This window comes from Rhamphochromis sp. 'chilingali' (genome assembly GCF_963969265.1).
Source record: "Rhamphochromis sp. 'chilingali' genome assembly, chromosome: 4".
NCBI classification, from domain to species: Eukaryota; Metazoa; Chordata; class Actinopteri; order Cichliformes; family Cichlidae; genus Rhamphochromis; species Rhamphochromis sp. 'chilingali'.
In genome coordinates, this window is record NC_137948.1 from 15,723,781 (window position 1) to 15,738,516 (window position 14,736).

The 14,736-nt window shown below is 39.4% G+C and overlaps 1 protein-coding gene across 1 annotated transcript in view; it reads right to left on the reverse strand.

Moving 5' to 3' along the window:
• The window catches only part of LOC308396077 (alpha-1,6-mannosylglycoprotein 6-beta-N-acetylglucosaminyltransferase B-like), a 126,925-nt gene that overhangs the window by 64,189 nt on the left and 48,000 nt on the right, over positions 1 to 14,736 (reverse strand). Inside the window, exons 4-7 of the mRNA XM_080881138.1 lie at positions 9,295 to 9,404; positions 6,829 to 6,905; positions 5,953 to 6,132; positions 3,693 to 3,857 (exon numbers count right to left, since the gene is read on the reverse strand). Coding sequence (XP_080737264.1) covers positions 3,693 to 3,857; positions 5,953 to 6,132; positions 6,829 to 6,905; positions 9,295 to 9,404 — 532 coding nt within the window. The remainder of the gene's footprint in view (positions 1 to 3,692; positions 3,858 to 5,952; positions 6,133 to 6,828; positions 6,906 to 9,294; positions 9,405 to 14,736) is intronic.

Consider the following 14,736-nt stretch of genomic DNA (forward strand, 5'->3'; position numbering starts at 1 on the left):
GGTAGAAAGTTACACAATGGAAAGTAAACAACAGAAGGAATAACTGTGAAGCCTCATAAACTATGTGTGTCACAGCCAATTGCCTCCCTCGGGAATCTGGATAACACACAAGAGAGTTGAATACTTTATACAGTGGACTTATGGTACTCCCAGATGGTGTGTGTGTGGTTATGTGTGTGCGTGTCTGAAAGTGCTGATTTTTTTGTGTATTTGTTTCACGCTGACATACATCAATGAACTCCAGTTAAAATCCCTTGTGTGTGTTCAGCATAAATGCTCACTCGCAGTGAGCTTGGGGACTCTCAAAAAGCTCTGAAGCTAATTTTTCCTGTTAACATCCCATAGGGACTGAATAAAGCCTCATGAAACCCACGGAGACACAAACAGAGGTACAATACCTTGCTCACCTTTACATCTGTCCCATCTGTTTGCTTGTATGTTCATGCACCACCAATTTGAATCGCAGTATTTTCACAGTATCTTTCTGTTCTAAATGCCGTTAGATGAGTTGTAGTAAGGAAAGTCTAGTCTTTGAAATGTTTATGCAATATGAGACTGAGTCAAAGTGAAATCCTTGGAAAGACCTTGGTGCATACACTTGAGAGCGGGAGCGCAGAAGTGGCTGTTAAGTATGTGTTACCACTCCAGTGGTATCCTCTGCTCGAGACATCACTAACAGGGTAACGACAGAAGTATGCAAATTCTTGGCTTAGCATCTGTTAGAACAGGACTTTGTATGGACATGTCTGAGTGTGTGTGTGTGTGTGTGTGTGTGAGTGACCTGGTTCTCTCATTCATCGTGCCCCCGAAGAAGGTTGCAGCTGTCCAGCCATGGGAGGCAACACAAGCTGGCACCGACAAAGATCACTACTCTACCCTTAATTTCACCTTCTTCCTCATCCTCCTTTCATGGCCCTACAAACAACTTTCCCCTCTTTACTTATACTCATGTCTTTCCTGCTTGTTTTCATATTCTTTCAACTTGCTTCCTCCTCTTCCTCTTTCCTCTAACAGCTTTTTCTTTTACCCCTACCCCAGTTCCTCACTCCTCACTTATCCTTCCACACTGTCTGCACTTCATCAGTCAGAGATCTATTAAATCTCAAGAGGGCAGAGATAGAGAGAAGGGGAATTAGCAGCTTGACATTTGCTGACAAACACACTAAATGTGCATGCTCAAGGAAGCACAGATGCACATAAAGTGACACGGGGAGATACTAAAACTACTAGCAGACAGCCAGCGAATCTGTTGCTTTGTAGGTTAACGGGATAAGGTCAGCGTCTTTGAATCTGTACCCTCATCTTTCAAAAACCCTTCAATGATTCCTGAACTTAGCTAAATATATTTCCTTTGATGTCTAACAAAATGAAAACAGCTTTTGTTCAGATTGATTCTAATGGCAAAAAAAAACCAAAAAAAAAAAACGGCCCTGACCTTATATTGAGTTTCATAACGAGGTGAAAAAAATTCTTTTAAATGTATCATTGCTTTGAAAGGGAAGTGAACCAAGAGGTCGACTGTATTCTTTCTGAACCTCAGACTCACTAAGGAAATTGGGACTCACAAAGAGATTTCCTAGAATACTTAAGGCAGGCTTTTACGTCATTGTTCACTCTGATACAAAATATCACTCACTTGCAAATACACTAGACTGTAGAAAATCTATTCTCCTGTGACTTTCAGGTAAACCCTTCATAATTACATTACTCAAATGTCCAGAGCTGCTGTGATATGTACACACACAAATGCACACATGCCCACACACTTCCTGCTGCATTGCTTTGTCTTTCATTTCCTCTTCTTCTTGATCTTGTCGCCTACGATACCTGCTTCTGTGTTCTACTAATTTATTCTTCTTCTAGGGAAACATCTACTCTGGTTACAATCAAAGCCCGAGCCCAACAAAGAAACAGAACTGAATCAACAAAGCCTCATTGGAAATGCAAAGACTAGAGATGAACTGACCAGACGGTGCTCAACACATAAACAGGTGTGCAATTAAAAGTCAAACACACTCATCATGAGTAAAGATCCATAGTTCAGCAAAGAAAAGTGGGGGGGGGGGGGGGGGGGGGGGGAGGCACCACAAAAACTAGCAATAAATCACTTTCACCCAGCTGAACATAATCATTTCACAGAAGCTAGCGAAGGAAAAGTGCCTGTGGCTAAAGCTAAAGCAATTCACAGCTCTGACTCATCCACAAGCAGGCAGCCCTGGCAAGAGCCAAGGTAATGGGAATGAGTTTCACCTAATTTTGTTTGGTAAAGGAAACTATGTCAACTTACTGCAGTTTGGGGAAATTTTTAAAGATTAATCATTTATTTTATTATGAAAATAAACATTTTCCCTGAATAAAACTTGATTTTTGTTTGTACATGCTTAGAAAGAAAATCTGAATTTGTAAAAATCTGTATCTGCAGGTCACGCTTAAGGAAAAATCAGAATCGGACAAGAAAATTGCAATCAGTGCATCTCTAGATGGTATAATCAGGCACGGTCCTGCTAATGGGAACAGGGATCATGTCAAAGACAAATGTTAGTGCTTCTTTTTCAGGGTCAGAGTCATTTAAAATCAGGCAGGGATTCCCTCAACAGACTACTGAGTGACCTTAATTTGAAATTTCAATGGAAACCAATCTTGAGCGTTAACAGTCAAAAAAAAAAAAAGTGTGCGTCTCTGGTTAAGACTGAGCTTTAAATGCTAAATAAAATGTAAGAGATGCTGCCTTTGGCATTTTGTTTTTTATTGTCATGATATCCAATTAGTAGTCAAGCATAAACACAGACCCACACAGACTGACAGGGAATACACAGATGCACATGTTTTTTTTTAAAACTTCCGTTTCTAATTATTGTGATAAACAGCTTTAGACAGGCAAGGCTAACTCTTACAAACGCCAGGACATCTGCTGTTGAGATAGCAGCGGCAGCATTTTGTAAGGCATACACAGTTGAAGCAGCCACGAAGGCACGATAGAGGATAACAAATCCCCTCAGTGCAGAACAAGAAAGAAGAGCATCAATCACAGTGACAGAGGACTATTTCCACCCATGTTAACTTATTTTAGAGAGAGATGTGGGCAGAGAGAAATATTTTGGAAAGAGGACGCAGAATGCTTGCTCAGTCTGCCTTCTCACATTAATGCATTCATTCATCATTACTACCTTAAGTAAAAGAGTGTGAGTGTGCTCAGAGAAGGGAGAAATCAAGGAGAGTATAAATAACCAAAAGTTGTGGTTTTAAGAGTAACGTGCACCAAAAAAATTAAGCTGCAAAAGTAAGCTTTTAGATTACACCTTCAGTTTAATGAAGTACCCTTAATCCACAAGCAGCGTAGTCTTCCAGGCCTAATGTCTCGCTCATCTCAGGCGTGTCTCACTACCTTCCCTATTTTTAACAGTCCTTTGCTAATCCATTCTCCCTCTCCTTCTTTTTCTTTCTCATCTTACTCTTTGTCCTCTAGCACTACTGCATACATATCACTATAATCCCAATCATTCATCATCATCATTTCATCACCTTACTTGCTTTGGCTTCTTCGCCCTCATTTATCGTATGCAAGGATAAATGGCTGCCTTTCACTCACACACAGCCTCTGTCATGAATGGCTACTGTACAGCTTCAAATGCAACCTAAATGATACTGCGGTTAAAAGAAAATGCTGTTATAATCAAAGCAAAAAGACTTACCTTCTTCTGGTCTCTCCACTGTTGCTCCAATTTGGCATCCAGACGATTGGCAGCTGTTGCCCACTGTTGTGCAAGTCGCCGGATTCGCCGCTTCATAAAGCTGAGGGACTCCTTACCTGTCCCAACCTGGTCCAGCAACACAGAGAGGTCTGTACGGAAGGCAGCCTGGGAATGTGAGAATATAAAAGGTAAGCTGGTAACAAAATCAGGTAAAGTGTAAGATTTGGGCAGCACAGGGCTCACATTTTGAGCTCTGTGGTGCCTGTTTTGTATTCTACAGCAGCATGGGTGTTCAAAGCTTTGGTTATACTGCCAGTAAACACCATAGCTATGAAGGTATGTCACGGTAATTCAGCAATAACTGCAAATGCAGGCTGGTAGCCAAACAATAAATAATTTTGCCATGTTTTTCCTCCCATCTGCAGCACAGAGGGACTAAAATTCAGTCAGCTTTAACACTCATAACGTACTATTACGTACCAGTACTACTGTTACTAGTACTAAGTACCACACGTAATATTAAAGTACTTCTGTCAATGAAATATACAAGGAGCAGCTATGAGCAAATGCAGTCTTTCTAACTAATGCTTTGAGTTTTCTACTCTAAAAGCTTTGGTTCAGCAATGTTTTTATAAAACACAAAAATAGTTCAGTTATTTTTGTCAGGGAGTCGATTGGTCTTCATTTGTATTAGCATTCCGGTTAGTTTCTAAAGATGTCGTTCTTAAGACAGTTATTAAAAGAAAGGAAAAGTGAAACTGCAAACATTGTGCAGGCATCACATTTTTAACTATTTCAAAGACTCGTGATGCGGTCTGAGTGAGAGAATGTGACTGAGAAAGGTGCCACTATATTCAGATTCAGTGCACAGTTCTGTCCTTGTTCCCTATTTTGAATTTCAAAATCCATAGTCCTGTATTACCACTGCGCAGATTTGCACCTGAAGGCACCGTCAGGTTTGCTGTCAGAAAATGTATTAATTTTTTAACATTAAAAATCAATCAGTATTAGCAGCCGTGGATGAGGTCTGCTTTAAATAGGGCGTGAGCAGGGTCAGACACCTTACTCAACTGTAAGGTTTCTTCTGAAGAAAAGGACTGTTAAATTCTTTTGACTGCTACTCTGGACATTTATTAACAGCTCACCGACCTCAGGCTAGTTTTTTACATTTCTGTTGTTACTAACGGCAGCCTGAAATCATAATACAAAGGCTGCACTTTCAGACGAAATGGCAGAGAGAGAAAAACAATTTTTTGAAAACACTATAATTATGGTACAAACATGCCCTATTTGTCAGTTCCAGCAGTTAACTAACACAATATTGCTTGTCTAAAGCCATTTTTCCTCTGTGGCACTCTGTTTTCCACCATCTTGACTCAACTTTCTTTCCCCTACAAAACTTAAAATTTGATTTTTTTAAGTTTAAAAATAAAAAAGGTCTTGAATCAAGGACACAAGAAAGGTGAATGAAAGCAGATATTTCCAACCCTTAAAGTAAAAACCTTAGCAAACAGAAATCTGGATCACAAGTCATTTGCTATCTTAGGCTTGCACGGAATCAAAAGCTACTTCTCCAAACAAGCACATCTTAATAAATAACTTACCAGCAACATCACCTCGCACTTTACATGCTTCCAGTACACAAGAAATCAGCAGAGCCTGCTGCTATCTTTGAGTCAGTGCTGCTCTGTCTGTCCTGCAGGAGATGCTTGTTATTAAGTCTAACTGACTGAGGGACAAATTAAAGTTTCATCCAAGAACATTTTGTACCGAGGCAAGTAATTAACATTTAAGTATTCCATCTGCTGACCAGATGTTTGTTTAGGTGCCAACAGCGTGGGAAAGTGTTACAATAAAAGCCTTACAAGAAGTAAGTATCTACATATTTGTAACATGTTTTATTCATGTCATGAGACAAAAAAAAAAATCAGTTTCTTTGATGTTTCACTATAAATGTTCTCAACCACTGAAGTACTGGAAAAAATACAGTCAATACAATATATATGAACAGAGTGGCAGTACAGGCAATTTCTAATTTTTACTTCTTTCTTCTGGATTTTTTGGCCCTTATTTCACAGAATTTTACGAAATTACACATTTTTAAGCAACTGTGGCACAGATTCCCTTTGTGATTTTTATTAACACATCATCTTCACATTGCTGAGCTGGTGAGCCAAGCATCATCACTTGTGGGTTTATTGTACATTCATCAGGTGTCAGTTGGCATCCTGTGTTTCTAATAGCACTACTGCTCCCTTACTTGTCTCTTGGGGGACTTTGCTGGCTGTGTATGCTGGGTAGGGGGGCTGCTGTGGTTCCTCCAGGCCAGTGGGGGGCAGAACCACTCCACCTCACTCAGGTAGATGAGGAAAGAGCAGTCTGAACCATCAACACCATAGAAGGCATAGCAAGGATCTGATGTCCACCGTGCACGCATCCACTAGAGGACACACAGGAAGAAATATGTATACACACAAAAACAGAAAAATTACTTACCAAAGATTTAATCATCTGACTCCAATATATATATATATATATATATATATATATATATATATATATATATATATATATATATATATATATATATACATATCTATAGATATATAGATATGAAACAACAATTAATAACTCACAACTGTCTTTCTGCAACAGGACAAAATAATGGTAACAAAATGTTTTTAAATCATTTTCTATTAATAACTGCACATTTATAAAATTAGGAAGTTCCAGATTCAGGTGTGACCAGCAGAGGAGCTTGGTCTGCTGTGTAGAAGATCAGCTGATGGTAAAACTCCTAAAGGATGTGTTGATAAAGCTGGTTTTAAGCAGGCTGATCACAGGTGCAAGCTGCTTTGAAACCCATCTTCTTCTGGCTTTTCATAAAGCCAGAAGAAGAAATGGAAATCTAACAGCTGGGAAGTGTGCTTCATGTATGCGTGAGGAAGGGTGGAGAGGTCACATTACAGAGCCATGCCGCCAAAACCAAATTAGTGTTGATAGAAATCGTGTTATTTTTTCTTTTAGATATAGTATCTTAAAGTTTATTATTTAATTGGGTAGTTATACCCTCATTAAGCCCAAATCAACTAGTCAGTTTCACACAGTGAAATGAAGAGAACAGCTAAATACTCACATCTACTTTTCCAGGACACTCTGGGAAGCGAGGGTCTCTCGGCACTTCACACTGACTTGACGACCCATCTCTCAATACTGAAAAGACACAGTGAGTGAACTTTTGCTTCCAGATTAAAACATCAATCTGTGATTTATAAGCTTCACATTTTACAGAAGATATTTACATTTGTAAATATCCAGTTAAATGATCAATTGACTTACGCCTGCTGTGAGTAAAATTAGCCACAATCACTGATGCTTCATTAGTCTACAGGCTTGAAGGCTTAGTTCACTTAAATCAGTTGGCTCTAATGAGAATATTTATTCTCCAGTGAATATAACATTTCCAACAGCAATCAGCCAATGTAATACTATCTATCAGCTCATTTATCAGCATATGGAGCTTGTCAAAGTCTCTTTAAAATTCCAGCCTCGTTTCTGCTAATCGATTTATTTACTCAAAATGACTAGACATGAACTCGTCTGACCCAAAGGCTGCCCTCTGAGAACCAAGAGGTTACAGCATTACTCACAGTAACAGCTTCACTCCGCTTGCCTATGGAAATTTCATAGCAATATTCACTTCCTTCCATAACACAATCATTTACTGTTTATGTCATACATGCTGTGAAGTGCTCATAAATCTCCGTGGTTTTCCCTTTGCAGCCTTGCAACATATCTACTGCAGTGCACAATATTCACTGGGCCTGACAAAGCAGTCTGTCTCCCGCTGCCGCCAACCATCCTTCAGTTACGCTAGCAACTACGTCTGCTCACTTAGGCTGCACACACTGCATTAATTGCTCCAATGACTTAGTTAACTGCCTCTCTGCTGCCGATGTGAGAAGAAGGGAAGACTGTGTCCGAGAACCATTGCAGTTAGATTTTCTCGCTCTTTCCCCCTCTCTTTTAAATCCCCTCCTTCTCTCCCTAGTTCTCTCTCCGGACCATCACATCTGTCTTCTCTTAGATTCTGTCTGTTTCCATTTGCCTAATGAAAAAGAGACATTTCTCTACATAAGTCTTCCCTGGGGCTTGTCTCCATCAACTGAAAACATACACGGATTGGCTGCAAATGTGATTACAATAGCAACCACTAAGGCAACAACTGAAAATGTGGTCAACTAACAAGATAAAAACTTGACTTCTGTCCCTTCTAGATGGAACATAAAAGCCTTGCCAGTGTTTGAAGGGAAGGAAATTCTAATCACGTCTTCTAACTCTATTTCTCCTGTTGTTTCTTCTCGCACATGCCTGACCACGAGATAAATAAACCGCCACTGAGCTGTATGATAATAAAGTCTGCCAGCAGTGTTTCAATTCATCTGTGATTAGAGAAAGCAGCACTGTTTTCATTTTGGCGTGTGCCATTGTCCCTGCAGATGCAGAGGCGAAAACAAAAGGAGAAGTAATGCTCATTTATTCTCATGTAAAGAGTTGAGCAATTAGCCTCAAGAAAAAAGTAACAGAGGAAAGTGGGCGGATATTTGGTATTACTGCGGTTTTGATTAAAAAAAAGTCTGTTGTGAACAAGACAACAGAAAACCACACAGTTGGATAAGAGCTGACATTTACAGAGATGACCTCGCCTCAACTTCAGAGCTTCCGTGATGATTCCATAGCCTGAGTTTATTTCTCTCGATTTTTAATTTACTGGGGAAAAAAAAACAAAACAAAAAAATCTGATATGACTGACTACAGAAGATTCTGGATGTTGACTCAAATCAAACATCTCATTTTTTTCATGGTGGTGTTTTTGACTGTCTATTTTAATCTAGTATAACGACCCATTGTCCAAATACTTTCTACTATGTTTTAATATTTTTGTGTCAGAAGGTGTCAGACAGAAGCTCTGCTAACTGACACAGTATGAAAACTGATTTGTGTCAGTGATAAAAAAATTAAAAAAAACACCCGAATAACAGATGTGTGTGTGTTTCTGTTTCTCCTCATTCCTTTGCATGTGTGGGTCTGCATATTTGTCATCACAAGCTGACAGCTGTTCATGTGTTCAGCTGTGCTTCAAGTTGTAAATTACTGATTACATTTCAGTGGCTGATCTTATGCAGTGGTGCAATGTTTGCGATGCACTCTTCACATTGTGTGAGACCACGTATACCATCACTGGTACCAAGTGTCTGCCAGTCCCCTCCTCTTTTATGTGTACATTTTTATTGTGTATAATGACATTGTACGCAATTGTGTGTTTATTGTGCATAATGCAAGCCCGTTTCCCTTTGGGGTAACAACGTTAATCAATCAGTTTCTTAATGTAAATCATAAGAGTGGAGCAGGCTGGATGAGAGTGAGGTGCGTCTTGTATACTTATTTATTGTTCTTGTAATATCCCTGTGCTGTATATTAATTTATGATGTTGTCTGCAATTGTAGTCAATCTACAGAACAAGGAAACCAATGATAAGCTGGATTTTACTCACACATATTGTAAACAAGAAGGTGAAACCATGATGATAATGATACTGTACCTCTGCCTTGCACCATACTGTTTTGCAATATCTGCTCCACCCTGATGGCCATGTTAGAGACATTCTGGGCGATAGCTTGGATCCTCTCCACCAGGCTGGCTGGTTGAAACCTGTAGACACAAAACACCTGGACTTAGAGTGAAGAAACGCAGGTGATCACGATGGACAGATGGCAAAGTACAGCACTTGTGTTACTTACACACCTGGCAGCAAAATCTTCAAGCAACCATTGCCATTCACCCCCATCTTGTGCATTGACATTTAGTGCATTCCCTACTACATACTCTTTCTCCATTCATTCATTCATTCATTCATTCATTCACTCATTCATTCATGGGCTAATGACCCTCCTCTCTTGTTATTCCACTTCTCCACTTGTGGTTTCTACCTTTTTCCGTCCGATTTGTGCCAACTCCCTTTTCTCTCTTACTTTCCGTTGCAACTCCCCCCCCCCCCTTTTTTTTTTTTTTTTTTTCACATCTCAATAGATGTAGAAGTGTTAGTAGGGGATGCAAATTAGTAGACACATGGTTGGAGCGTGAAATAGGAAAAGACCTTCACTGTTAATACCACTTCCTCTCTGGGGTGTGACACTTCCCATTCACATAATAAGATGTGTGGGAAATGTGTGCGTATTATGTGTATATGTTTCAGTTTTCCTTCCCAAAACATTAGACTGCATGGTTGCACGTCATACAGTGCAAAGCCAAGCCTGCACACCCACACTGCTGTGCCCATTATGTCCATTTAAATGATTCACTTGCAGCATGCAGCATGTGTCTGTGTATGCGTGTGCCTTCCTGTCTGACTGTATTGTCTAATCAGCAGATGGTATTAACCCTCATTAAAGCCAGAGGCTTGAATAAAGCACAATAACTCATCATCAGGGAAGATAATACAAATTATTGATCATGTATGTGTGTATATGTGTCTATATAGCATCATCACATGTCTGCTGAACTAAATTAATGCTAACAACAGCAACTAAATAAATAATAAATGATGGGGCGGAGGGAATATGTGAAGAAATTTTTTTGTTGCTTTACAAAGTGTAAACAAAGAACAGGACAGCCATCAAAGTGACAGGGAGTCTCCATGCTCCATTAACATCTTTGTAAGTGTCACTTGTAAGCTTCACTGCGTATGTTTGCACCCTCTTTAATATGTTCACTGCAACAGAGAATCCATTATTTTTAGGGGTATGTATATTTCAGGGACAACAGCTGTCACCAGAATGTAGAAATGTTGTAAAGTAAAGTGATGTGTAGTGGTTTGGTTAGGTGAGGTAAAATTTTGGCATACAGCACACTAACTTGTACGTTTGTCTGAATAATTCACATTAAGTGCAGCTATGGAATTACTTTTTTCTTTTTCAATAAAACTCTTGAAGAGTATGTACATGTTTGGAAAAATATTTTTCATTTTACATCATTTCTGTTTGTCAAAAAATTCTGTTCTTTAAAAACATTTTAAAGAAACATCCATTATTAGACAGTAAAAGTGAGTTTTGCTTCCAGTACCGAGCTAAGTATGAGCCACCATCCCAACTCCATCCATCTATTCATCCGTCTGTATCTGGAGATCTATCGATCAACCGGCAAGGACCTATTTTTAGCATTCTTTGCCCAGATCAGTGACCGGTTGATCAGCTTTACATATTAGTGGTTCAGTAATGAGGTTCATTTCAAGCATGTGCAAAACATACACAGCGGTGTAAGAATACTTGCGTATAAGGGATCATGTCATTAGTGTAAGTGATGACACAGAGTTCGCCAAAATAAAACATGGGGGAACCACTGCAAAAATGTTAATAACAACAAACCTAATGAACTTCACCCATGGACATTTTAACCACAAGTCAGTATCTTGAGGATGGGCAGTTGCTAGGATAATCCGGTCGTTAAGTCTGACGTCACTAGCCGTGTCTGGACCGAAACTCCGCTGCAGGTCCATATATCAAACGATCACTATGGCATTACTGAGAGTTGAAAAACTGTCTAAAGTCTTTCATCTTTAATAAAATGATCAGCGTTCTGCTCTACCAGGTGTAACAATTGAATTTAACATCCAGGCATCCATGAAAACGGAATTTATGACATTTAACGGCGTTAGAAGTTAGCAGGAATTTAGCTCGCTAGCTTCTATCTAAATACAATATAGCATGTCCTGACTGCCGGGTTTTGGAAACAAATTAAAACGTACAGCTCTGCTATCACTTCCAGCATAAATGAAGACAGAAAACTAAACAGCAGTAACGTTTGTAGGGTTACTGAAGTTTGGCTAGCTTGTATATAATGATGTGCTACGTGACCGCTAGCGACACAGCTATGTTAGCATAATATAAACAAGCTAACTTTTTTTCCACTCGATAAAAGTTTACGTGAGTGTTCTCGGTGGTCAGGAACAAATGTAATCGCATGGCAGGATGCTGTAAAAGGACCAAACTTCAGCCAGGAGAACAACTGAGATAATCCATCCACAATACGAGGTTAGTCATTCATATACTGCTGCATGGGCTGGGCTGTAGCTACATCCTAAGGTTTTAAAAACTGAGCTTAAATAAATGATTAGCGGTAATAAAAGCCGAGGGAGGTCAACGGTGATCACTGACTGTTTTAGGAGCTTTTTGAGATTAAATAGAAGAAAGTGCAAAACATTAAAAATGTTAACAACACAAAAGCCATATTAAACGCAGACTACTTTAGGCCCGGAAGTAGGATTCGTCACGTCATCACTTAACGACCGGATTATGTAGGCAAATGGAAAAAAAAAGAAAAGGGTTAATGTCCTGTTATCTGGTGAAATTATAAAGATACTGGAAAGTTACGTAAGTGACTTTTACTTGTTGTATATAAATTTTACTTTTATTTGATAAGGCACAATATGTCAAGTAAAGGTGGGCGTACAGCAGTTCACTTTCAGTTAATTATTAGTAACTATTTTCAGTAGCAGAGCCATTATTATCTGTTGTTTCAGAGAAAAAGTCATCTCCAGTTCTCACATTACTTAGCTATGCTTATGCATTTTATATATATATTTTTTTTAAGCGCCGCATTTCATGTCAGTTTTGTATAAAAGGATTTTAAACTAGAGCTTAATTAAGATCAATTATTGCATGTATTTCTTATTGCCACAAATTATACTCCGCACATCTAACAAACTACAGAGAAAACAATATCCACTGTATTAACAAACCTTTCCAAACACACTTAGCATGAATGTGCTCTGTAGCAGTTATAATAAGAGCTTACAACAGAACTAATTATGATTTCAGTCCTCTGTTTCATTGAAGTGAGGAAAATACACATTAGTAAATTGCATCAGTTCAACTTATTATCTTACATTGTCTTACAATGAGAACCAGGATCATTTTAGGTTATAAAATTCGACTGAAACATTAATATTATTTTAGAGAGGATTCCACAAAAGTTCCCAGCCGAAGAAGATAACACAGTGCTTGGTAAGATAGGTAACCCATCTTATGTAAGGCTCTCTTTGGGGGGCTTAACTGTGCAACTTTGCCTCATGGAACATGACCTTCTAATCTCAGCTCTAATTTATGCTACAGTGTAAACTAATCTCGAGAGATGAACACACAGGGAAGGAGAAAGGAGACAGCCAGAGCGGGAGAAACTAAGGCAGAGATGTGGATGAAAGAGCAATAGAAGCAGCTTGCACAATGTGATCCAGATAGGGCAAAAGCAATGAGGAAGACATACATAGACTGGGAGAGTTGAGGATAAAATGGAATAACACTGGCATGAAAGGAAAGGAGATCAACCATCCACAGCAAACAGACCACGAGTGCCAGAGGGACCTTTATGTTAAGGAAAAAGAGGATAAAATAAAGACATCCCCTGTGCCTTCACGAGGAAGCAGACAAAACAGCTTGACTGAAACATTAAACGATGATTATGATCAAAGAAGTACAAGGATATACATATTTGATGGTTGACTGTTGCACGCTACTTGCAATAAAGTTTCCTCCCGTTTGATGAATGTAGACAGTTGGCTCTTTTACAAATGAGCGGAACAAGACAGAAATGAGGAAGCGCAAAGGGAAAACAAAACGGGAAGAAAGTATAGGGGGAGAAGAAACGAGAAGAAATTCACAGATGGAGCCAAGTAGAAGTAGAACACTCTGAAAATGAACTGGCAGCAAGAGAAAATCAATGTTAACTAGAGGGAGGCTTTCTAAGGATACAAATAAAAATCTGTTTTCATGTACTTATTTCTCTCTCCCTCCCATTCTGCTTAATGACTTCATCCTCTTAAGGGAAGAGGACAGCTCTGGCAGCATCCCATCAATGAAAGCTATCTGAACAAAAGATCCACATGACAAGGTGTTAGCTTGTGGGTTTGGCTGGTGTTTTTTTTTGTTTATGCTCATGTTGTCTTATGCCACCCAGTTTCATGGTGTTAATAGACCAATTTTCACAAATACAGACTGGCATATATGCCTATACACATGTATAAAGGCACAAATAAAGTGCTTGTGCCACCAAACGATTGATGAGTTTGAAGAAAAAGAATATGAATTGTATGCTATGATTTTTGCAGTCATCAGACATGAATAAATATGGCAGATTTTGAGGAGCCTGGAAAGAAAAGCGACTGGACTTCTTTAGGTTTCTTGAAAGCGTTTCACCTCTCATCTGAAAAGCTTCATCAGTACTAAAACGAAATCAGGTATTTAAACCCAAATGGGAGTTGTTCCTTTAAAAGGGTCATTGACCCACTATTGATCATGTGCCTCATCAAAAGAGCCAAGGTGTGAAAACCCATTGTGAGACCTTGAAACGCTTCACGAATTTGCGTGTCATCCTTGCGCAGGGGCCATGCTAATCTTCTCTGTATCGTATCCAATTTAGCGTACGCGCTTGCCGAAGCAAGCAGCAAGCAAGCAGTGAGACCTTGACTTGCCCTACCATGTGACCTGCTGAGATCACCTGACACAAGTTGTGAGTGGGCAGTAACCCCTTGTGGTGTCCTCGGATCAAAAATGGTCCCTAGGTGAATGGCAAACAAGCATATGGGAATCCTGAGGATCTCAAAACTGCATTGTAGGTGGAAGACAGTTGGTGTTGTAAGCCACCCCCCTGTTCAAAGATGGTCATTCACAGAGGGAATAGGTGGCCTCTTTCACTCCTCTTTCAAACCATCTGTCCAAAATGTGAACACTGGCATCCTCGAAAGATTGGCCTTTATCTTTTAGATGCAGATGTTGTGCCATGCGTTTATGGAGTGGCTGTTTGGTTTCTCCAATGTAGAGGTCTGAGCATTCCTCGCTGCACTGTACAACATACACTACGTTGTTTAAAATGTGTTTGGGAGTTTTGTCTTCGGGATGAACCAGTTTTTGTCTGAGGGTGTGGGTCTGGAGTGCATTGGGATTTCATGCTTTCTCTTATATACCTGCTACAAGGGATGACCAATGATGAA